A 27,401-nucleotide genomic window follows, 5' to 3' on the forward strand; every position below is an offset into this window, starting at 1 on the left:
AAACTCAAATGGTAAATTTAAATTTCAGGTAAATTGGATGAAAGTTGATGATTTTATGTGACGCTGACCTTTGACCTTTGACAGAATTATTAATTTGCCTTCTCCATATTATCATAACAAAGGTTTGTTGCAAAATTGATGACAAAACTCAAATGGTAAATTTTAATTTCAGGTAAATTCGATGAAAATTGATGATTTTATATGACGCTGACCTTTGACAAAATTATTAATTTGCCTTCTCCCTATTATCATAACAAAGGTTTGTTGCAAAATTGATGACAAAGCTCAAATGGTAAATTTAAATTTCAGGTAAATTGGATGAAAATTGATGATTTTATGTGACGCTGACCTTTGACCTTTGACAAAATTATTAATTTGCCTTCTCCATATTATCATAACAAAGGTTTGTTGAAAAATTTATGACAAAACTCAAATGGTAAAAAAGTTATGGCCCGGACAGACAGACAGACAGAAGTGATTACCATCCCCCATCTCCTGCTGTGTAGGGCACGGGATAATAAAGAATGAACACAGTTGAGATTGAAGCAATAGGCCAAGGTGAAACGTTTAACTTTAAGTTAATGTTGTGAATGTCTAAGATGGCTGATTAAAGGAATACCACAAGCTATGGTGGATTGGTGGTGACTGCTCATCCGTAATCACGCCGGTTTCCGTTGGTGACGACGACGCGACATGACCAAACTCGGTAGGGTCTGGTCCTAGCCAAGTTGTTCTCATCCTGTCCGTAGGAATGGACGCCTGGTGGACGAAACCGAAAGCGCAGGTTGACACGGAAGGCGGAGGGAAGGGCGTGACCGTAAGCTCCAAGGGGGAGGGGTACGAATCACTAACGACCACGGGACGGGGCTTGGGGGACGTGGAGCCGCCCAGGCGGTTTGTGAGTGCGAAAGGCCGATCGGGCAAACGTGGCTGAAACAATAGCGCGTAATCCCGCGCGACCGTGCGGTACACGGTGAGGATCCAGAAGAAAGGGGAAAAAAAAAATCCCGGCTTCTCGCACGCGCGCGCACTCCGAGGACAGGTAACGAGGCCGCCACCGCCTCGGGCGCACCTGCCCGGCCTTGCGAGAGGACGTGGCTCCTTTTGAGCTCCACCTCGTTTTGTCTCTCGATGTCTGGATGAAAAAGAAGAAATCGCTCACATTACGGAACCACTCATTCGCATTCACATTCCCGTCGCAGATGAAGCACGAACAGATCGCTGTATGGACGGACGTGCGGATTCCACTTACAATAATACATTAGAATATCAAATCGCACATCAAAATGTACATCCCTCGTACTTTCTCACATCGCGGTGTCTGCAAGGTCTTTATGGCAAAAAAATACATGTAGGACAGCGAGAGTAACCTCAACGCCTTCTCTGTCAAATCGAACCCCTCATGGTGAAATTATTCCTGCTCTTCCATCCAACGTCACCCCCAGCCGCCCCCTCCCCCTACCCCACCCAATCGCTTCGCCTCCCTCCCATCTTCTGTGCGCGCAAAGTTCGCGCCAAGACCAGGGCGTCGAGCCGAGACACCGAGGAGTTCAACGTGTTTACACGATCCCAGGACTCTGTTTCCGAAACTCCCAAGAGCAAAATCACGAGTGGAGACTCGAACAAGAAAACCCGCGCGAGGGGTGAGTTCGGAGCCTGGAAGGGCGGACGCGACCAAGTGTGTTAAAGAAGGAGCGCGCACGGGGCGCCGCGCAATTTGCGTTTCTTTTATTTATTTATTTATTTATTTATACTTTCGACTCACGTTCGATGCGACCGGATCGCAAGGAGTCTCCTAGTCGCTAATGCACCTTCGGGCGCGCGTGCGCATTAAAAAGGGGCTCTCGCGCGCCCGGGAAAGGTTCTCCTTCTTCACACGTTAAAAGGTTCAATGCGCTCGACATTTGAAATTGACGCTTCACTCGAGTCGCCGCTCACCGATCGCCGTTCGTTATGCCGATTACGGCGCCATCGGCGCGCCGTGCGACGCTCTTAATTACGGCGCGTTCTCGCCACGCTGACATCGCGGCCCCTCGAAGCGAGCGCACGGCGTCCGTGCACGGAGTTCGTGCTCTGGGCCTGCGAGCGAGTTCTTTGCTCACGTAGAGGCCTCCGCTTCAAACGACGTTATTCATCGACAAGACGCAGTGCGTGAACTTGTCGCCATTTTACACAAATCTTCCCCCCCCCCCCCCCCCTTTAGCGATTAGCTGCCGCCGCACGTCTTGTTTACGCGATGCGGCGACGATGTGTCTATGATGCCTTTGCAATCGCACAAACACGCCAGGTATGGAAATGTCAGCGCAAGCGAGGCGCGTTCGCGCCGTAACCTCGGTGTGAACGAAACGCGCGCGCGACGCAATTAACGGGCGCGCGCGCCGACCATGCTGCGGAAGCGCGCGCGCTGCATCCTCCCGGTGGCTCAAAAGCGCGCGCGCCCTGCGCGGGACTTATATAGACACACGGCGGTAAAGGAGGATTCATTAAAGGTGCGAAGAATATCTGTAAAGGCAAAGCGTTAAGTATTATGGTGTACGAGGTAAACAACAACGTGTGTGTGTGTGTGTGTGTGTGTGTGTGTGTGTGTGTGTGTGTGTGTGTGTGTGTGTGTGTGTGTGTGTGTGTGTGTGTGTGTGTGTGTCATAAGGTGCTTTAGCTGGGACCTTATTGTGTTACGATATCGAGTGTACAATATGTCCCCCACGACGCATTGTGTATTCCACCCCCATTGCCACCCGGGCCATGTGCTCGGGACATGTGCGCCAATTGCTGCAAGTTCACGTCATTATCGAGATCAGGTGACCGTCTCACGCCGAGTCGGTTTGCAATGGCAACGTGCAACCTTCGTCTTTGGTGTGCTGCATTAGTTTGGTGTGGTGCGTTGGAGTGCATTGCTGTGATTCGGAGGCCAAACCGTTTTCAAGAGAGGGAGGACACGTGCTTTATTTGTGTCGGTAGCGGTTTTGAATTCTGGTACAGTAGACTAAGTGCTGTACAAATAACAAACTGCATGTCGACCTACATAGCACATGTGAAACACCTATATAGAACATGTGAAACACCTATGTAGCACATGTGAAACACCTACATAGCACATGTGAAACACCTATATAGCACATGTGAAACACCTATATAGCACATGTGAAACACCTATATAGCACATGTGGGACACCGATATAGCACATGTGAAACACCTATATAGCACATGTGAAACACCTATATAGAACATGTGAAACACCTATACAGCACATGTGAAACACCTATATAGCACATGTGGGACACCGATATAGCACATGTGAAACACCTATATAGCACATGTGAAACACCTATATAGAACATGTGAAACACCTATACAGCACATGTGAAACACCTACATTGCACATGTGAAACACCTATATAGAACATGTGAAACACCTATACAGCACATGTGAAACACCTACATTGCAATTGTGAAACACCTATATAGCACATGTGAAACACCTATATAGCACACGTGAAAAACCTATATATCACACGTGAAACACCTATATAGCACATGTGAAACACCTATATAGCACATGTGAAACACCTATATAGCACATGTGAAACACCTACATAGCACATGTGAAACACCGATGTAGCACATGTGAAACACCGACAGAGCACATGTGAAACACCTACATAGCACATGTAAAACACCTACATAGCACATGTGAAACACCTATATAGCACATGTGAAACACCTATATAGCACATTGAAACACCTATATAGCACATGTGAAACACCTATATAGCACATGTGAAACACCTATATAGCACATGTGAAACACCTATGTAGCACACATGAGCAATTGACACACTAAGCACCGCATTAGGCGGAGATGGAGGGACAGGTTCTCGCTGGGTTTGTTGCGCACCTTCTTTGACGTTGACATGTTTATTCAGTCCATATTGCTACCAATCAACTGGTTCTGGGAAAATGATGCTGCCAGGTGATGGTTTTGCAATTTCGCATCAGCACTAGAGCACAGAATGTAAAAGAGTTTCTTCCAGACCCCGGTACAGTAAGTGCACCAATAAATGAATGACGACCCCATAGGTGGCCACGTCCACATCTAGCGTCGTACTGCCTCCACCTGTCCAACAAGGTGGCCTTTATTTTGCGTGTGCTACCTGAGTTGTTCGTCGTTCATTGTACAATTGCTGCAGCGACTGTCGTACATGTTTTGTCCTTGAACTTCATACTGATCAACGCATCGAGCATCCCGTCCCATCAGCAATGCTCAGGAGTCGATCCTTGGGTTCACGTCTGTATTTTTGGTGGACACACGACAATTGTGGACACAACACGGAACAGGTGCGAGGACGAATTATCTGGGTCGTGGGGGGAATTGGGGGCAGGGGTCGGTATAACGTGTGTGCAGGGGTCATGCTAATGTGGACCCGTGGTCTACATCGCGATTACAACTCCATCGACGACCGTTTCTGTGCGAGTACGAGTGCGCGTTGGCAAAGGTAAACCGTACCTGCGTGCGCGTGTTCAGGTCGTCCACCGACGGTAACCGAACGAACCTGCGACGTATCGATGACGTTGTTCGCCGTCGTTGTTTTCCCAACGTGTCGGAGCCATGACGCACAAGATCTATGGCGTTCAGCTGTGTGAAGCGTCTGTTATCGCCTCGTAGGAACATGAAACGGATTTTCAAACAAGGAAAGCCATGACCCTAACACCGTGCACCTCGAATGCGGCAAGGGCACCATGCACGGTGTGTGTGTGTGTGCACTCGTTATAACCACACATCGATACCCCAATACAACCACAACGCACATTATGGCCACCACCTCCACCACCTTCAACCACATACACAGTAATGCGCATTTTACGCATTTTACGCATTTCAGGTGTTGTCCTAGTAACTCGTCCAACAACCTTTATATTTACCAACGCCATATATATACTGTATAGACATATAGAACATGTGTTCACCATATCGTTCGGGTGACGATGTAAACATGCCAAATACACACGTTAATAACGTTTAGCCTTCCGTCGTTCACATCATAACAATGAACGCTAATCGAATGACGTAACAATGGCGTTCCCTCTGCAAACGGCAAAATGGAACAAAAGGAAGTTCGTGTCCACGAAGCATCTGGTGATTTGTACACAGTATATGTAGAGATGCTTACATGCCGACGTGGATACGCTGGATGCACCACGTGACGTTTGTTGTACGAATGCTTTTGTGCACGGCAGGTATACGGAGGTGCTTGAACCGCTCGCTCTCTCCGACTCCAATTAGCCAACACCTCGAGGGGTTTTTTTGGGAAGGAACCTTGAGAAGGTGCGTCGTAGCGGGATTCAGGAAAATCGGACACGTGTTCTGGGAGTTTCGTTGTACGTCTCGGGATTGGTCTCCACAAGCGTGAGCTGCTCTCCCCCCGCTCTGCCCCCCCCCCCCATAAAAGGGTCGAGCCGATAACAGGGCGACGTGCGGGTGGAGATCGCACCCATCGAGCATCCCATTGGTGCATGAGAGTCAAAATGAGCGAGGGTTGAGCGAGAAAAAGAGCGCTCCTCCCCTCGGTCCTTTATCATTAGGGTTACAAACCTACACTTCGACTCGTGCACCGCTGCTGAACGCTACCTCTTTCTCATCATCATCATAATCTTCCTCCTCCTCCTCTTCTTCATTCTCACCCTCCTCCTGCTCCTCCTCCGCCTCCTTTCGAGGGCCCTGCTTTACCCGCTTCGGTCGAATTATCAAGGACCTCCATTGCTGAGATCTACTCCTAGAAAGTCATTAGAACCTCCCATCGTCAACGCCTCCTCAACTCATCGGATACAATCGGCCTATCGGTTCCGAAACTCGTGAGCTCGCCGACTCGTTGCCTTGTCGTCGCACATCTTACCTTGGACGCACGACACCGAGCAAGCAGCCGCAAGCTCGGCCCGCGGGGCGCTCTCGCTCTCACATGGTCTCGGCCGGCATGGACGTCCCCGGTGCGCGCTCCGTGCACGCCGAGGCCGGCCTAGCGGCATGCTGGCAGAGCTCGCATGGAGGCCCCGGAGGACTGCCCGCGGCGAGGGAGCCGGAGCCCGTGGGCCGGCTCAAGCGGGAGGAGGGCAGCGATGCGGACGCGGTGAGCCTTTTGAGCGTGACGAGACCTTCGGGTCCAGCTCGGGCCGCATGCACTCTGGCCCATAATCGGTCGATCTGCACGGTGTTTGTGCATTCTGCGCACATGGTTATATCTCTGATACACCGATCCGATGTTGCTATTTTTTCCCTCCTTTTAATTCGCTTTCGGAGCACGCGCGCGACCACGAGGCGCACAACGCCTGGGTTTAAATCTTTCTTTTTGTGAAAAAGCCAAAAATAAACTCGTTACCCGTAAAACGTGACGTTCCTGGACTCACAAATCCATGATAATGTGCAGTTACCTATTTTTTTCTAACACGATGAGCATTCGATTTCTTTTCATGCGGACGAAACAATGCGCCAAAGTACGTAACAAAGCCGATTAAACAGTTAATTTGACGTGTTTTCCGCATGGTGGGCCCGCAGCACTCTAGCTCACAGCGGTAGTGGCGCTCGGGGCTCGCTCTCCGGACACGCTGCCGTTCGGACCACGCGAATGAGGGAGCGGGGTACGGGGGAGCCGGGGCGCGAGAGGTGGGAGGTGGGAAAGGGGATGCGGCGGCCCGGCGGGGCAGGAACAGGCGGGGAGCGGATTACGAGTGTCGTCTCGCGTGAGAGACGGCTTCCATATGCCTCTGTTTCTGTGCTTGCATCCCTCATGCTCCCTCTCCCTTTCCCGCTCCCTCTGTGTCACTCCGCAGCTTATAGAAGCACTTTAAAGGAGAGTAAAAATGTGCGCGAGGGCGCGGATGCTCGTGCTGCGCGAAGCGGGGTGCAGAGGGGATTAAAAGAGAGCAAAACGCACAAGAAAGGGGGGAAATATGCTTAAACAGAAGCGCACAAAGAGACTCAACAATTGTGACAAGCAAGTGCGGTTAATTGCACCGAAACAACCCACCAGGAACTTTGTGAAAGGGTGATAAAACACAAAACAATAGATGTATGTCCGTTTGCTTAACCACACCGCCAGTAATTATTTAGAGATCATTAGAAATCGACGACCAGAAAGTAAACGAGTTCTCAACAAGAGTACATAACGGTATACGCAGTGAAAAAAGAAGTAGCGGTGCTTGCATCGCTCGGGGAATAGAAGTGTAAATGATACCGTGAGATGCACGAACAAGCAGCTGCCATTTACACTGTAAACGACGATCGTTTCATTTGCTGTGCCCGGAATTGCACGCCGTTGGAAAGTTGGAATTGGAATAATCGGCACCTCTCACACGTACTGAGCACAGAGAGCGAAATTCCTTCTTAGTCACCCAAACATAAGCCTTTCGTTCCCGTTGATACTGTCCTGAAGAAAATGCAGAAAACATTCGTTCTAAGCAGCGACAAATAGCTCAGTGGCGTTATTATCACAAACATGTAAGACTGACATTAGAACAATCCATTAAAAGAGTGCACAAAACGAAGTCGTTGTTTGATGTTAGTTCCATATGTCATGTATGCATATGTACAAACATATATATATATATATATATATATATATTTATATATTTATATATATATATATATATATATATATATATATATATACACACACACACACACACACACATACACACACAGCGTATATGTACATGTATCGCTTTCACCTCTTATGACTTCATTCTTTAGTCTTTAAAGGAAAATGTAAAATTGTTGTTTGCCACACAAAAGTCTGTAAGTTGTCAACGACTGGTGCTTGGTAGATAATAACCATATTCAGTGATACATGGGATCGGTTTGTTTCAAAGGTAATTCACTATATGACATTGTGCTGTGCGTATAACGTAACGGTTTTGTTTAGTTTGAATTGGAAATTATTGCAATGGGTGACCCTTTGTGAGGTAATTCGTAAATGCCGATTTTCCTTCATGTGTGTGATATATAGATACATACATACATACATATATATATATATATATATATATATATATATATATATATATATATATATATATATATACTTTAGTTGTTGTCTTTGTCTCACTTGTCTCACTGTCTCAGTTGTCTCACTTTAGTTGTTGTCTTTATATATATATATATATATATATATATATATATATACACACACACATATATATATATATATATATATATATATATATATATACACACACACACACACATATACGGTATATCCTGAAAAGCACATATCTAATGCTCTATTGTCGACTTTACATAACATCATGCCGTCTGTATCACAATCAATTACGAAGACTCGCTATTTGATGCTTGGTGTGCACATTATCAGTGCATCCCTTTAGGGTGAGCGCCTGTTTACTTGGTTATCCTGCCAAACGTTATATTGGCGTTAAATGATGTTCTGGTTAATGGCGTGTGGTTCAGATTTTTTTATTTTTTTTCATTTGATGTAACCCAGAGTTCGGCAAAAGTGTCTGGCACAGGATATATATATATATATATATATACACATACATGCTGACCTCGGCGTGGCCACAGGCAAGGTGATTCATCAATGCGTGTGCCTTCTCTCGGATAGACGTTTAGCTGGTACCCGTCTATCGGCATTAGTTTGGTATTAAAGGTCCTACCGTATTCTTTGCGAATAGTTGGCGATAAAAACAAAATCTGTCGCTGGCACCATTGTCATATTCCAGATTAGTGCTGTCACAACAGCAGGGAAGGCAATGGCAAACCACCCAGTATAACCCTTGCCAAAGAAACTGCTTCGGGAGCCCAATGCATCGTCACGGTGCAAAAAGGAATGGTTATCATCAGTATATGTATATGAATATGTGTGTGTGTGTGTGTATATATATATATCGTGTGTGTATACACACGCATACACACACACACACACACACACACACACACACACACACACACACACACACACACACACACACACACACACACATTTTCACTACCTTCCAGAGCGATGATCTAATAATAATTAGGGGGAATAGTAATGCGTGAGCACCAATGTGAAACCCAACAAATGGCATCACGGCATCATGGGTAGACTGAAAAATCCAGATGATGAATCTAATTTAAATTCAAACAATATAATTGTACAGTTGCGCAACTGGATGGACTATCAGACATTTTCTTCAGGGAGAACCAAGCCAGTTGAACACCTTGAGGCTGTATGCAAGGCAAGCATAGCCAGGCGATTTAACTCGGTCACACACTTCAAATATCCCGCGTGCCTGACTAAAAATGGGAAATTCTATTTCAAAGTCGAAATTCAAAGAAAGAAAATGTTACTTAATGGTGTGTGTGTGTGTGTGTGTGTGTGTGTGTGTGTGTGTGTGTGTATGTGGTTGTTGTCTTCATATGCGGGTTTGGGAAGGTGGAACGCAGTGCTCCCAGGACTCGAAGTATCCACCTCCATTTTCGTGAGAGATTACAATTCATGGACCAAGCTGTGATGTTTTCTTGTTCTCAAAGTTTTGTCCTGGATGATCTTTGATGATTGTCACCAAGCCTCGGACAGCTTCCAACTGCAGTTCATTTGTCGTAATATTCCCATGGATTTTTTTTCTGTAAGGTTCTTCTTCATCATTCCCAATGCTTCAATGATCACTGGTACAATTTCGGTGCTCTTCAGCTTCCAGTATTTTTGACTTCATTTTTGAGATCTTTGTATTTGGTTGTTTTCTTGATATCTGGATTGTTTAGGCCAAAATTGCTGGGTAATGAAACCTCAATCAGCAATGCCACTTTTTCTTTTTTGTACCTCAGTGCTATATCCGGTTATAATGTTTTGTTTCTATGTTCATGTTTGATGGGATAATCACGTCATACGTGAGCATTACTTCCTTGTTTTCAGTGATTGCTTTTAGTTCATGTTTCCATGAGTTTTCTGGGAATGGAATATTGAGACTTTTGCAAATGAGCCAGGGTATTACTCGAAATACTTTATTGTGCCTTTGGTTGTAAAGCGGCTCTGACAAGAGTTTTTTACATCCTGATAGGAGATTATTTGTACTTTTTGTTTCTACCTTGCAGAACTTATACTTGTCTGATTGACTCAGTTCCGCAATTTTCTTAAAGCCATTGGTGTAGTGTACTTGTCCTTGGACATTTATAATAATTCGCTCTCCATCCCAGTTGAGTTGACCTCTTCTTAGGCATTCCAAAGAGCCTTCTTTGTCTACTCCCAATCTGTCCAACTCTTTTTTTAGATATCATGCTGCTCTTTTGTCGTTCAACCAGTTGTTGGTTTATATCTGTTGATATTTTGCTTTATGTTTTTCTTTTTTTTCAATTGTTGGGGCTGTATTCATTGCTGTTTCGGCTTCATGCATGAGTGTGACAACTATTCACACCTGTGTTTGGACATTTTTTTACAAGTTGGGTTATTGATTCCTACTCTGGTTTGCTGTCTTAGTATTTGCAAACAAATTCGATTCGGTAGTCTGTCGCACTTTTCACGTACTCAGCCAATCCTATTATTGTCACTCTGTGCACTTGATTGAGCTCCATCAGGTCCTTCTCGTTTCAGCAGGTATATTCTGGGGATGCATTGATTTTTGTAAAACATCTTGTGGATAGTGAGGAGTTTCTTTGTTTTGATATCTAGTTTATTGATTTCCGCTTGTGGCCAATTTATTATTCTGCAACTGTACCGGAACACTGGTACTTCAAGTTAGTTTGTGGCTTTGATTATGTTCCTTGGGGAAAGGTATTTTCAAGATATTCAAGAAAGGTATTCAAGATCAGCCTCGTTCTACGCAGATATTTTTTGGTAATTATTTTGTGCATTTGTGTGTTTGCGTGTGTGTGTGTGTGTGTGTGTGTGTGTGTGTGTGTGTGTGTGTGTGTGTGTGTGTGTGTGTGTACGCATTGTTTTGTGACAAAATGACATCAATTTTCATTTTTGTTGAGAAATTTAATGACATATTGAAGCAAAAGATAATTAATAATCATATATAATTTTCTAATTTTGTTGATTAGCCTTTTGTCCATGTGGTGGATACCGCAATTCTTAAACGAATGCATCCTTTGCTTATACATCTGGGTATCCAATACTACTACTACAACTAATACTAATATTAATAACAATAATACCATTTGCGATGTACACTGTGTGACCAAAAGTATGTGGACACCCGAACATCGGACATCTCATTCCAAAATTATGGGCATTAATATGGAGATGGTCCCGCCCCCCCCCCCCTTGCTGCTGTAACAGCCTCCACTCTTCTTGGAAGGCTTTCCACTAGATGTTGGAACACTGCTGTGGGGATTTGCTTCCATTCAGCCACAAAAGCATTAGTGAGGTCAGGCACTGATGTTGGGCGATTAGGCCTGGCTCGCAGTCGGCGTTCCAATTCATCCCAAAGGTGTTCGATGGGGTTGTTGTCAGGGCTCTGTGCAGGCCATTCAAGTTCTTCCACACTGATCTCAACAACCCATTTCTGTATGGACCTCACTTTGTGCATGGGGGCATTGTCATGCTGAAACAGGAAATGGCCTTCCCCAAACTGTTGCCACAAAGTTGGAAGCACACAATCGTCTAGAATGTCATTGCATGCTGTGGCATTAAGATTTCCCTTCAATGGAACGAAGGGGTCCAGCCCGAACCATGTAAAACAGCCCCAGACCATTATTCTTCAGCCACCAAACTTTACAGTTGGCACTATGCATTTGGGCAGGCAGCGTTCTCCTGGCATCCGCCAAACCCAGATTCGTCCATCGGACTGACAAGTGGTGAAGCGTTATTCGTCACTCCAGAGAACGAGTTTCCACTGCTCCAGAGTCCAATGGTAGCGAGCTTTACACCACTCCAGCCGACGCTTGGCGTTGCGCATGGTGATCATAGGCTTGTGTGCGGCTGCTCAGCCATGGAAACCCATTTCATGAAGCTCCCAATGAACAGTTGTTGTGCTGACGTTGCTTCCAGGGGCAGTTTGGAACTCGGAAGTGAGTGTTGCAACCGAGGACAGACGAGTTTTCCCTGCCATGCGCTTCAGCACTCGGCAGTCCCGTTCTGTGAGCTTGTGTGGCCTACAACTTCACGGATGAGATGTTGTTGTTCCGAGACGTTTCCACTTCACAATAACAGCACTTACACTTGACCGGGGCAGCTCTAGCAGGACAGTAATTTGACGAACTGACTTGTTAGAAAGGTGGCATCCTATGATGGTGCCATGTTGAAAGTCACTGAGTGCTTCAGTATGGCCAATTCTACTGCCAATGTTTGTCTATGGCGATTGCATGGTTGTGTGCTTGGTTATATATACCTTTCAGCAATGGGGGTGGCTGAAATAGCCAAATCCACTTATTAGAAGGGGTGTCTGCATACTTTTGGTCATGTTGTGTATCTCCGCTGAATCATAATAATTATGATGATAAAAGCAAGTTGCTTATGATGCATTGATCATTCGCTTCACGTAACCATCGGAGATTAATATTTCAGGAAATCACTGATTGTTGATACGACTTGAGTGAAAGTATCTATTTGCAATGCCTGTAAAATGGCGAGGTACTTAATCTGATGCAGAGAATATCGAATTCATTTGAACGGGTGATATTTTACTTGAAGTATGGCAGAATGTATATAAGGTACACAAAGTACTGTAGTGATTGTGCTTGCAATACAGTGTCTGTTTAGATCTAAATGATGGTGCACTGTTTGTGCCAGAAACAGTATTTCTGGAACAGTGTTTGTGCTGTAAGTATGGTATAATACTTGTACTTGTTGTTTTCTTGTACCTGATGTGCATTTGCATTTGTAAACTGAAAGTAAAATATAACAGCATTTCCACCGTAACTGTTTGTGTCTGCAATATGGTATCGTCTACTTTAAGTACGAGTACAGCACTTATAATCTAAGGTACAATATATTGTACGGTACCTGGAGTACAGTGCAGTGTTGTACCTTAAGTACAGTACAGGACATGTAAGCTAAAGTACAATATTTTTGTACCTGGAGTACAGTACAGTGCTGTCCCTTAAGTACAGTACAGGACATGTAAGCTAAAGTACAATATTTTTGTACCTGGAGTACAGTGCAGTGCTGTAGCCTACCATAATTACAGTACAGGGCTTGTAACGTAAAGTACAGTATGTTTATTACCTGAAGTACAGTATGCTTATAACCTGAAGTACATTAAAGTACTTGTGGCTGAAGTTTGGACATGAGGTAGGCCTACAGTATGTTGCTTGTGTCAGAAGTACAAATTAAGCGTTATTTGTGAAAAATGAAGGATGTCAGTTGGTTCGTAGCCTTAGATCAACAAATCAATAAACATGGCTCTTCTTGTTTTTAACAACTTCAACTGAATTTTTCAATACCATTGTTTTACTGGTTTAACCTTTGAACTGAACAATCTCCCTTTGTTGTTTTTTTCAATTTGTATATTAAACAACAGACTTGCTCATCAACCCTTGTATTACAAACACAATTCAGTGTTCGTTCAAAGTGAAATTTGGTAAATAATGTAGTGAGCTGTAGACTATCCAGCTCACGTATATATTTGTATATATTCGTATATATTCATGTGTAGTATCCTAGATGATGCGGCATATGATTCCATAGTAAACTGTCGATTAACTGGAATACCCACCAATTGTAAATCAACAATGAAAATTGGTACATCCACTTCTGCTACTCTGGTGTATATTAGAATCAGTCAAATTTCATTCAGAACTTCCAGTAATGGATGATGATAAGCCTGGTGTTGGATTAGCGGTTAGGGTGCCGGCTTGGGATCCTATGGATCCTGGGTTCGAATCCCAGTCGATCGCTGAATTAACGCCAGGGGGTTGATTCAGCCTGATCATACCTTCGAAGGTCGGCAAATTGAGCACCAGCTTGCTGGGATGAATGATCACGGTGTGTACAATTTTTTTTTGTTTTAAGATTTAGAAAATGTACACCGTATCCCTGCGCATCGTGAGAGGCGAGGAAGGGTTGGCATCAGGAAGGGCATCTGGCCATAAAATCATTGCCTCAAAAAGGGAACCATGACGTCATGGAGCGAACCCCTGCTCTAGCGGGGAAAAATGGCCTAACCCCCGCCCCCCCCCCCCCAAAAAAAACCGATCAGTAATGTATGATGACAATGGACTCAAACTACTACTATTACTAATCCGCATGCCAGGTTAAGGGGTGTAGGACTGACCCTTTTACACTTCATTCCCTTGGGACAAGGGGGGACACGAGGTTAGGGCAGGAATCTAGGAATTTTGTTTGGCCATGGTGCCGGAGATTGCTTGCCTACTCTTAACAAAGGGCACCGTGGGTCCTTTTACGTCCAGCAATTGATGCTGGCAGACGGGACACCTGCTTAATGTCCTTCGGAGGGACAGCACACACATTGATGAATCACTCTGCCTGCGAAACACCGGGATGACAGTTTATAGCCGGGTCAGGATTCAAACCCAGGCTCGACAGGTCAGAGGCGATGTTAGAGGGATACTAAACCGAACACAATAAAATGGAAAAGAGATGTGGCCATCCGAAAAATGTGATGGTGGTGGACTCGACGGAGGTAGAGATCAAACCGTTAATGGAGGATGGCGATGGATAGCCATTTCCACTGGACTTGGCAGTTATCACACTCACCTCCTGTCCCTTGAGCCAGATTCGATCTGCAGGAGAGATGTGCAGATCCACATTAAATGTATGCTCACTCGTTTCCCACAAACTCTGGGCCCATCATCATAGAGGAGCTGAAATCATTCATGTATTAATGAAGCAGCGATTGTACGACTCACAATGAGCAGCATTTGTAAACAGATCAAAGTGCACCAAGTTTCCTTCAATTTATCATTTGTCGGCACAAATATACTTCTTATAATCATGAAAACCCTGCCTTGCATTATCCTGTATTTTTACTGGTGAAAACTTTACAGTTTTATTTAGGGAACTCTGATTGGCTAAGGGTTGTGCTCTTAGGTTATTTAATTGCTGAATTAGTTGACATTTCACAATGACCAGCAATATTGAACTCTGCAGATATTATGTAGTTGGTGGACATCAAGATCGCATGATATATTTCATGAAGAATATGCGAGTTATCGCCGGTCCGCTTACGGAATTCCCAATTCCTGCCACAGTCGAACGTCAGACTTGGCCTGCAGGTTCAACAAAGATTTGAGGCAGAATGGTTACTCCAAGCTGATCCAACAAAATGAGAATCATTTGGAGCCATTATAGATGGAAAAGTTGCGAAGAGGAAGAAGAAGAGGTATGAACACTTAGAGGGTTGACAATGAATATCAGATGACAAGAAGAGAGAAGGTAGATGAAGGCCAGTTATGTATGGTTAAAATGGGTGGAAATTAATTACGTATAGTTTCATGCCACTAACGTATGTATCTCCCCTCGTATATTCACAATTGATCTCCCCTCATATATTCACAATTGATCTCCCCTCATATATTCACAATTCATCTCCCCTCATATATTCACAATTCATCTCCCCTCATATATTCACAATTCATCTCCCCTCATATATTCACAATTTATCTCCCCTCGTATATTCACAATTCATCTCCCCTTGTATATTCACAATTGATCACCCCTTGTATATTCACAATTGATCACCCCTCGTATATTCACAATTGATCTCCCCTCATATATTCACAATTGATCTCCCCTCGTATATTCACAATTGATCTCCCCTCATATATTCACAATTGATCTCCCCTCGTATATTCACAATTGCTCTCCCCTCATATATTCACAATTGATCTCCCCTAGTATATTCACAATTGATCTCCCCTCGTATATTCAGAATTGAGCTCCCATCATATTCACAATTGATCTCCCCTTGTATATTCACAATTGATCTTCTCTCATATATTCACATTTTATCTCCCCTCGTATATTCACAATTTATCTACCCTCGTATATTCACAATTGATCTCCCCTCATATATTCACAATTGATCTCCCCTCGTATATTCACAATTGATCTCCCCTCGTATATTCACAATTAATCTCCCCTCGTATATTCACAAATGATCTCCCCTTATATATTCACAATTGATCTCCCCTCGTATATTCACAATTGATCTCCCCTCATATATTCCTCATATTGATCCCCCATTGATCTCCCCTCATTCACATCTCCCCTCGTATATTCACAATTGATCTCCCCTCGTATATTCACAATTAATCTCCCCTCGTATATTCACAAATGATCTCCCCTTATATATTCACAATTGATCTCCTCTCGTATATTCACAATTGATCTCCCCTCGTATATTCAATATTGATCACTCCTTGTATATTCAAAATAGGTTTCTCATTCGCAATATTGATCTCCCCTCATATATTCAATATTGATCGCCCCTCGTATATTCAGAATTGGTTTCTCATACTTTCAAAATGTATCTCACTTTGTATATTCAATATTGATTGTCCCTTGCATATTCACAATTGATTTCCTTTCGTATATTCATTGTGATCCCCACTCTTATATTCACAATTGATCTCCCCTTGTATATTGAAAATTGATCCGACCTCGTATATTCGCAATTGATCTCCCCTTATATATTCACAATTGATCTCCCCTTGTATATTCACAATTGATCTCCCCTCGTATATTCACAATTTATCTTCTCTCGTATATTCACAATTTCTCTCCTCTCGTATATTCACAATTGATCTCCCCTCGTATATTCACTATTGATCTCCCCTCATATATTCACAATTGATCTCCCCTCATATATTCACAATTGATCTCCCCTCATATATTCACAATTGATCTCCCCTCGTATATTCACAATTGATCTCCCCTCATATATTCACAATTGATCTCCCCTCTTATATTCACAATAATTGATCTTCCCTCTTATATTCACAATTGATCTCCCCTCATATATTCACAATTGATCTCCCCTCTTATATTCACAATAATTGATCTTCCCTCGTATATTCACAATTGATCTCCCCTCATATATTCACAATTGATCTCCCCTCTTATATTCACAATTGATCTTCCCTCTTATATTCACAATTGATCTTCCCTCTTATATTCACAATTGATCTTCCCTCGTATATTCACAATTGATCTTCCCTCGTATATTCACAATTGATCTCCCCTTGTATATTCGCAATTGATATTCCCCTATATATTCACAATTGATCTTCCCTCGTATATTCACAATTGATCTTCCCTCGTATATTCACAATTGATCTCCCTTCGTATGTTCAATATTGATCCCGCCTTGTATGTTCAATATTGATCCATCCCCGTATATTCACAATTGATCTCCCCTCGTATATTCACAATTGATCTTCCTTTGTATATTCAATATTGATCCCTCCTCGTATATTCAGAATTGATCTCCCCTCATATATTCAATATTGATCCCTCCTCATATATTCACAATTGATCACTCCTTGTATATTCAAAATTGGTTTCTCATTCGCAAAATTGATCTCCCCTCATATATTCAATATTGATCGCCCCTCGTGTATTCAGAATTGGTTTCTCAAACTTTCAAAATGTATCTCACTTTGTATATTCACTATTGATAGTCCCTTGCATATTCACAATTGATTTCCTTTCGTATATTCATTGTGATCCCCACTCTTATATTCACAATTGATCTCCCTCGTATATTGAAAATTGATCCGACCTCGTATATTCAAAATTGTTCTTTGCTCGTATATTCAAAATTGATCTCCCCTTGTATTTTCAAAAATTAATCTCCCCATGTATATTCAATAATGGTTTCTCATACATTCAAAATTGATCTCCCTTCATTTTTTCAAAATTGATCTCCCCTGGTATATTCAATAATGGTTTCTCATACATTCAAAATCGATCTCCCCTAGTATGTTCAAAATGGATTGCCTCTCATATATTCAACATGGATCCCCTCTTGTATATGTAAAATTGATCGGCCCTCTATTTCAAAATCGATCTCTCATTGTATGTTCAAGATTAACCTCCCCTCGTATTATCAGCCTCCTCTCATATATGTAAAACTGATCACCCCTCATGGATTCAAAGTGTGTACTTTTTTCTTTCTCCTGTAGCTTGTTTTACTGTTAATGTAGTAGATTTTAATCATGTTTGGGGTGATGTGGCGATCCAGAGCTAAAAATCGATGTATGTATTTTTCACCACCGCACCGAAAGTGTTTAACATACACTACATGCGAGAAGGTTATGTTTTCACGTCTGTCTGCCTGTCTGATTGTTTGTTTGTGAACAAGATATCTCAAAAAGTTACCGATGGATTCGGATGAATTTTGGTGTAGACGAGGGGTGTGCGACAAGGACGAAATGATTCGATTTTGGTGAAGATCCGGATTTGGATACGAGAAGTTTATATGGTGATTGACACTACTGAGAGATATGGCCGAAAGCGATATATAGCATGATATCACAAAAACGTTGAGAACGGATTCGGACAAAACTAGGTGGATGAGTTGGTTAGGTGACAAGAACAAGCCGATTAGATTTTGGTTCAGGTTCGAATCCAGATCCGGCCTATCAGTGGGATACAAAACGTAAACTGTTCAGCCTGGCGGAGGTATGCGCTCCACAGAGTGCATATATGTATGTTTACATATACATATATATATATATATATATATATATATATATATATATATATATATATATATATATATGTATTGGCCTGTATATATATATATATATATATATATATATATGTATTGGCCTGTATATATATATATATATATGTATTGGCCTGTATATATATATATATATGTATTGGCCTGTATATATATATATATATGTATTGGCCTGTATATATATATGTATTGGCCTGTATATATATATATATATATATGTATTGGCCTGTATATATATATATATATATATATATGTATTGGCCTGTATATATATATATATATAGTTGCATGACTGGTAAAAGACATTCATGATATTCAAGCTCGTTGGCATCGTTAACTTTAAAAAAAACGTTTTGAACTTTCCTCACCAGTTAGCATTACTTCAAGAGGTAACGGTTTTACTCTTCATTTAGGAGACGAGTAACTGTGTTTAACATACACCACATGCGAGAACATGTGGAGTGCTCCGGGGCACGTGGCAATCACGTGATTCCTTTTGTAATTGGAGTTTCACGCTCCTTTTCACAATTCCCATTCAGACGTCGACCTACGGACTTAGGTCCTGGCACCATCGGCTTATATCGCGTGTACTCATTTTATAATTTAAGTTTCTCTGTTGCCCTCAATCTGTTGTCCCAAATGTACCCTAAGCAATGCGGAAACCTGTTTTTAATGGAGAATGTTCTGTTATCGACAACGTTACAAAAAGCTTATTCCAATAGTGTATTTATTAATTTGAAAATTGTGGACACAGGAGCCATTAAAATAGTAGTACAGTAATAATAACAACAATAATAATAACAATTTCAATGGTATCTATTCTTGTGTTTTTTTTGTTTCACTTTGATGCAGAACTGGACTGCAAGACGGAATGAGTGGAAAACTGCTGGTTGTACTCTGCTGGGGTCCACGGGAATGTTTTAGGGGTTAAAAAAACGAGTAGTCCGGAGGATTTGGGGTGTGCGGAGCACCCCCGTTCTCTTACTGTAAGTGTGTTTCGAGTATCGCCACGAATGGTGGGATGGGGGTATTCCAAGTCACTCATCAGTAATGCTGGGGAAACTACGGGTTTCATAGAACATGGTACCCCACACTTTCATAGAACATGGTACCAAACATGATACTACGTGTTTCTTCAATTTGAATGCAATAATGATTTTAATGATTGTTTAAAAAATCCGAAAGTTTAGTGCTATTGAAGTAGTCCAGGATCAGTCCCGAATACCACACTTATACCTTATGTGCATTGAACCTTCATTCAAATTGAGTTTTATCAAATATTTGTGCCTGTTGTTTGTGTTCTTTATGACGTCCTTAAAAAAAAGTAAGTTTCCTGTTTGGAATGATTTTCAATTTTGTTTGATTGCCGGGGATGCAGACAAAGAAAAATGTATTATCTCACTCCTCTGTGCGCATGTGCGTTCGGGACGAATTCAAAGCCAAAGTACTATAAAACGGTAAACTTGTCGTCTCAATATTCGTGTTCCGATTCGTGTTCAAAATACAACATTCGATTCAAATAAGTTTCTCGTTAATCATAAAATGATAAGACAGACAGACAAACGGACGGACATAAACCAATTGCTTAGCCTCCGATTTTGCATCCGGGGTAATTATCCCGTCTGTATGAACGGGTTCTTCACCTATAATAAAAATAATCAAATGCAGTAATTTCATGTTATAGTTTATCATTGTCATGTTATATTTCAGATAAAAATCCATCATAAAACGTTTTAATTTATGTCTTAGTAGTTGGCAGGATACCTTAAACGTATGCACGCTCGCTTTTGTGCTGTTCATCCTGGGTTTGAATCTTGACCCAGCTATAAACTGCCACCCTGGTATTTCACATGTTGGCCAATGTATCGGTGTGTGTGCTGTCCCTCGGAAGAACACTAAGTCGGAGCACAGGTCATTGGTGGATGGCAAATGTCCCATGGTGTCTTTCGGAATGAGGGAGCACGTTATCTCAGGCACCCTGAACAAACCACAATTTGTGCTCTCACCTAAAGGGGGGGGGGGGGTGGAGGGGGGCACTGCGTCAGTGGTACAGCTACTCTCCCAGCAATGGTGCTACCAGTAGCCATGTGTTGCACAAAAATGACTGAATTAATTCCATTTCTTATTTGCAAATTTCCTGAATTAAACACTCATTGAGAGTTGACCAGTAAGCCAATTCTCAAGTCCTCGAATAGCCTGACATATAGAAGTGAAAAATTAATTTGGATTGGTGAAAGGTTGAAATCTTTGTGGAAGTATATGCTGTGTATAAAATTCTGTTAAAATCATTCTAGCTATAAAATAGCACGTTTTGTGGTTTTCATTAACATTGTGTGCAAATCATGTACAGTAAACCAATCTGGGTTTCATTTATGATGACTCTCCAGATCTGTATGTAAATGTAAATCAGTAAAACGAAGCACAGAGCTTTTGCCTCGAGTCGACTTTGAACCAAATATTGTGTGTGGGAAGCACACGTCAAAATATAACCAGTAGTTCTTTGTGAATCGTTTTGCAGATCACTACAAGGGTACCTGTCTCTGACAGTTTCGTAGATGTCTCACCTCAAATGAGCCATTTTTGGAGTGTGTATTGGTAGAAATGAGATTTCAATGTAAAGTGATGATGTGGATTGCCCCTCATGTATGTGTGATGTGGTACATGTTAACTTTCTAGACAATGGTGGTCCGCCCAGAAGAAGAACTGTCGTTGGCGATAAAAATAAAAAAAATTATATATATATATATATATATATATATATATATATATATATATATATATATATATATATATATATATATACGTATGGCGTGCATAGCACGATAATTGTGAAATCGAAATAAACAATGGTTGCCATGGAAACAGCAAATTGGTAATTTTGAAAATTTGACCTATCAAATGTTTTACATGATGGAATGTTGTACGTAACAAATTTGGTTGATACATTTTCTAATTGCGGCCTAATAGGTGTTTTACATGTTTTGGATGGCCTTGACCTTGACCTTTGGCTCATTTTGATCAGATTTTATACACATATACTACACATTTGTACAAATAAGCTGTGTAAGGTTCAATTTGATATCTTGAAAAATTCCTAAGGTTTGGCAACAATAAAATCACAAAAAATCCGATTGGATTATAATGGGGGTGGAATTGTTGTCATGGGCGAACAATTTGACATATATACGTACAGTAGATGAAGAAAGGAGTTGAAAAGAAATGGGTTGAGGACTCAAAGTCAAATTTTACATTACGTGGAATTTCCAAGGGTCCCTTTTTCTCTTTGCCATGTGGGACTTTTCTATGCCCTGTGGAACCTTTTGTTATGCTGCCAATCAAGATGAGCAGAACGTTAAAAAAGACAGAGAAATTAATTAATATTTCTATTTTGCACCTTCTTAGTTTGGTACTGAGGTGGTTTACCAATGGTGGGCTTTTTGATTATGGCTGGTGACCCTCAAGTGTTACTACAGAAGGCCCTCAGACAGAAGGTCCTGAGGGGTTTCAGGGTTCTAATGGCATCTATAGGATTTACAGGGTCTTAGTGTCCTAAAGCGTCAAAGGATCTTGGGGGTCAACTGGGACTTAGGGGTCTTAAAGGGTCTTGAGGTTATAATGGGTTTTTGGGAAAATAAATGTCCTTGAGTGGCCCAGTCAAAGTCATGACTTGAACCCAGTTGAGCATTTATGGCGACACTTGAAAATGTATAATGTATGTATTATGTTAGTAGAAGCCAATGGTAAAAATACCACAATATAATTTTTTTTTTAATGGGATCTTTCTTTTTTGGGCTGGTTGAAAGAACTCAAAACTGGGAGGTTCAATAAGGAATGTCCTGAGTTGTTGTATGCACCTGACGCTTAAAGAAAATACAGTGCCTTCAGAATGTATTCACACCACCTGACCTTTTCACATTTTGTTGTGTTCAACCTGAATTTAAAATGGATTAAACTGAGATTTTTTTGTCACTGATCTACACATAATACCCCATAATGTCAATTTTGGAATGAATTTTTTTTTTTTACTAAATAATAAAAAATTCAATTCAGAAATATATATGTGTAAGTTATATATTACAAATATATAAATGCAAGTTGCCTGATTGCATCTGATCGGGGTAAACATTGTAACCACAGCATGCACAATGCTGAATGATGCATCTTTTAAAAGCTCTTGGGTGCATACAGTGCATGCAGAGGTTTACAAATGTTGTTCATGCAATTTCAAGTTATTTGCATTATTTTTGCGCACATGGTGTATATACTCAGAGTCGTTGATTCATACATGCACCGTCAGAAGTAGAAAAAAACAAAAAACTTTTCTGTCAAAAAGAAAACCTCAACTTATTCAGTCAATTCTGTCAACGTATTGTTATGTTTGTGGGGGTAGATGATGGATTACCATAGTGGAGGCAGGATCGGATCGTATAGGTATTAACATGGACCGTGGACGAGTAGGAGGCATCTCAATGTACTAAGTAGGGAAACCGGAGCTGAAGTTTGTTACGGATTTATGTGGATTTATGTGAATTACTATTCAGGTCTTTGCTTATTAATGTGTAGTCGATTAAAGCTTGTTGTGATTAAAGGGTCAGGAGCCCTTCTGGGGAAAAGGAGACCGGAAACGGAAGAAGAAAAGACACGAGGTCTGGGAGAAGCAGCGATCTTCCTCTTCCTCGCCGAGCTCCAACGTGAGCGGTATCGATATTGAGCAGCGTGGGGGGACGCTGCGTTTGAAAGCCCGTCTGGCGAAAGGAGTTACCTGCGCGGGGTAATTACCCATTTACACGTCAAGTCGCCGTGGGTTCGTGCACGGAACCAAGCGTCTGGCACAGTTCGCCTCACCGTCTACAAGGACGCGTACGGGTCGCACCTTGGGCCTCGCGCGCGTTGCAAGCCGCACTTGGTTTTGCCCCGTTGCTTGACAAGGAGGTGTGCGCTGCAGCCGCTGTCCCCGGTACGCGACGTGCACGTTTGGAGCACGTCCGCCCGGGGTTCGTTCAACCGCCCATGTGCGGAGAAGCCGACCTTCACCTAGGTCTGGAGGGGCCTAGAGACATTGTGAGGGACAGTGACCAAAGGGGTCGTGAGTGGGGAACGGGGGGGACACATATGTAAGATGGCCATCTTAGTGATTGATTGTTGATTGTTGATGGTTGTTGATTCCTTGGGGGAATATATTATTGATTACTCCGGATCCTTGGTGTGGGGTTTCTTATTGACTGGAATTCATATTGATTGCGTTACGAAAGCGTATAAATCATATATCTTTCTGGCGGGGTGCCTCCCACGGTCCGGGGGTCACCGAGACCAGGTAGTTACTGGGAGGACCATGTACCAAGTTGCTTACATGTATTCACATGAGGGGTGAAGCTATGGTAATGAGATAGGGGTTAAGATTAGTTTTCCCCCAGTATGTGATTGCCCTCGGTGGTTTTTCCCTACGTTTTTTATGGCATAGCCCATAGGACAAAGCCATCGAGAACAGTGTTTGTCCGTCTGTATGTATGTATGTATGTATGTCCCCTCAAACGTATACCAATCAGAGCTGAGGATCTGGTCAAATGAAGGGTGATGTCATTACGGCGGTACGGCGGCTGACTCCGCACACCGCCATTTTAATTCCACCCTTCAGGCCGAACATATTGTCGAACCTGTCATATTTCACAATCCCCATGCTCTACCTTTACGTTTTTCATTCAGTGTGAAACACAAACAAACCGATTGTTAAAATGACCATCAAATATCGAAAGAATAGGCATTACATCTCTTCCAACAATATGGTACATATAGGCCTTAGGCTTCATGCCTCACCTTCGGACCGCTTCGGACAAATTAAGCCCAGGTTTCTTAATACAGTAGTGCATCATTTCAGTAATATAGTTTTCGTAAGAATTATAATAATATAGTAAATATAACCATGACACTTTAATCCCAATGTTATGAATGGTAAGTTAATGGATTGAAGTGGTGTATGGTTCATGAATCAATGATTAAGCGGTGTAACCGCGGAAGTAAGGAATTAGGCTCGGGGGTTTTTTTTAATAGTAATATCATTTTTGTAATAATGATAGTGTAACATAATTTGTTTTTTTTATACATGTATTCGTAACACTACTCCCTTCGTAGTGAGTGCAAAGTTACGAGAGGTTAAAATATATCTTCTGTATATTAAAGTAGCGGCAGTTTTGTGTCACACTACGTCATTATGTCTATCTTCAACTAAAGTATCAAACAAGCCCGGCTATGCCGCTGTTAGATTTTCGGTCTTGTTACAAATTACAACAAGGCAGGCCATAAAACCATTCATTAACCAATAATAACCGACATAATTGCCGACAGTATCTGAACATTGCAGATCAGCAAGGAAATCACACCTTAATGACGCTCACACAAAGCAAACAGGCTCCCGAACTAAACTCTGCCTCCAAAAGATCATAACTGGCAGACCACACCCCAAGCTTTGTGATTGGTCCAGGAAGCATGGGGTGATTAAGTGGAGATCAGCGATTGGACAGTATGACTTCATCGAGAGGTTTCGAGAAAGAGGAAGAAGAGCGACTCTCTCTCTTTCTCGGTTTTTTGGACAAGAAAGATGGGCGCCTTTGTGTGTGGTCCTGGAGTTCGGACAGGAGTGCTTTTGCCGAGTCGGCAGAATAATTAAAGGGTTTTTGGGACACTGCTGAGGTCGTGGTGGATTGAGTCCGCATTGTGCTTCCCTGGATGGCAGAGGGACCCGAAAGAGGACCGCCCTCAGAAAGTACCTCACGTTTGTGGTGCCAAGGAGCACTTCATGCCTCCTTGTGCGCTTCCTGCCTGTGGGGCTTCAAGCTTCAATGACCAGCAAGCTCCTAAAAGCCATTTGGGGCCAGAGCTGAGTTCCGGCCGTCTAACAGAGATTTTATTTTCATTATCTTTTCCCTATGTGTTGTATTTGTGTCTGAATGGAGGATCCTCAAAGTAGGAGTTTCAATTAGTTTTTACCAGAACTTTATTTAATTCTCACCTTTGTGATTTATTTTCATTGAATTCTTATTGTTGAATTTTCTTGGTTGTGTTTGTATGTTTTGTGGTTTCGGTATAAACCCGTGCGTTCCGTCCAGGCAAACACTTTGTTCCCTGCAACCGCCCGCAACGGACCAACTGCCAATTTCGGCTACGCGCCTCGTAATTAAGGACTGTTTAGGCTTTCCATCATCCAGTGGACTTAATCACTGGGCAACGCAACAGTATCATTACCTTTCCATCGATTTCCTTTGCTGAGAAATCGTATCAGCGTTAACAGTTCAAACTGGTATGCTGTTAAAGAAAAATCATAGCATAAAAACAAACATTCCAAATTCACTTACAAATGCAAACTGGGACTCCATTACTGATGCTTCCACTATATTATCATTAGTTATGAATACAAGAGAACACTTTGACAATGCCTTGTGTGAGGGAAAGTGCAACAGCATCATTTTTCCATTCATGTGGTAATATGTAAATATGGTTAATATCGGGTTTGCGGTACCGGGTGCAACCGGAAGCGACGAGCAGGCTTTGGTTGGTCACGTTGGTGAATAGATGATTGACATGGATGCCGAATGTCTCAGACATCTTTTCCTTCCACGCTAAACTGGTAACCCTGACATGATACAAATGGACAGACAAGGAGTTACAAACGACCAATCATTTATCTCAAACAACCAAGCATTTCCCGGTCACTCAACGAGCTTCATCCATGGCAACGGTTTCAAGATCAAAACTTCCGCCATTCTGGCCTAAGGAAGTGCAGCTGTGGTTTACAGAAGTTGAAGTGCAATTTGACACCAATAACATTACTACTGAGTTGACAAGGTTCAAATACATTGTTAGATCCTTATCACTAGAATATACAAAAGAGGTCAGAGATATTGTACTATTTTGGCCTGTTCAAATTCCTTTGGATGCTGTTTGGCCTGTGCAATGCCGCACAAACATTTCAGGATTTTATTGATCAGGTGCTCCGGATTACACCCTGCTATGTGTTTATAGATGATATTTGAATAGCCAGCACAACTGCAGAAGAACATCAGGAAAACCTACATCTCCTCTTCACCCGTTTGCAGGATTTCGGCATCATCATCAATCCCACAAAGTGCATATTCGGCGTTGTGGAGTTGAAATTCCTCGGCCACTGTGCTCACTGCTCAAGCATCCATCCGCTCGAGGAGAAGGTGCAGATTGTTCGGGATTTTCTGTTACCTTCATCTCAATGCAAACTGCAAGAGTTTTTGGGCCTCGTCAACTTTTACCATCGATTTACTCCAAACGCAGCCACACCACTGCAGCCTCTGAATGAGTTACTTTAGCTGGGAAGAACCTTAAGTGTACCGATGGGCAGAGCCAACCTTGTAAGCCTTCCATATCATGAAGGATGCACTGGCTAATGCCTCACTCTTGATTCATCCAAAGCCAGAGGCGCCAACATGCCTCATGGTAGACGCATCGAGGTTGCAGTGGGTGCAGCCCTTCGATCCTGATCGACTCTTTCTCTAAAGCGCTGAAACCACCAGAGAGGAAGTGCAGTGCCTCCGATAGGGAATTTCTTGCTGTATGCCTCGCCATCAAGCACCTCTGCCACTTGTTAGTTAGAGGCTGGACAATTCTGTCTCTTAACTGACCACAAGCCTTTAACATTTCCCCTCTCCACCCATTCGGACTCACTGTCCTCGCATACTTCGCCAACTCAGTTATATCTCACAATTCACCATCGACATCCTGCACATCAAAGGAATCGCAA

At 42.5% G+C, this 27,401-nt stretch overlaps 1 protein-coding gene across 2 annotated transcripts in view; it reads left to right on the top strand.

Annotated features, from left to right (window-relative positions):
* The first annotated feature begins 1,502 nt into the window (after nucleotides 1-1,502).
* Nucleotides 1,503-27,401, top strand: part of LOC137419035 (LIM/homeobox protein Lhx9-like) — a 212,661-nt gene continuing 186,762 nt past the window's right edge. Inside the window, exon 1 of one of the 2 annotated variants that reach the window (XM_078767524.1) lies at nucleotides 1,503-1,643. Coding sequence is in view for 1 of the 2 variants with exons in the window: in XM_078767523.1 (XP_078623649.1) it covers nucleotides 5,956-6,123 (168 nt within the window). In the remaining variant the exon portion in view is untranslated. Of the gene's footprint in view, nucleotides 1,644-5,605; nucleotides 6,124-27,401 lie in introns of those variants that run through there. The other variant, XM_078767523.1, reaches the window with a different exon arrangement.

The sequence above is a fragment of the Myxine glutinosa genome, chromosome 13 (genome assembly GCF_964187855.1).
Source record: "Myxine glutinosa chromosome 13, kmMyxGlut1.1, whole genome shotgun sequence".
Taxonomy (NCBI): Eukaryota; Metazoa; Chordata; class Myxini; order Myxiniformes; family Myxinidae; genus Myxine; species Myxine glutinosa.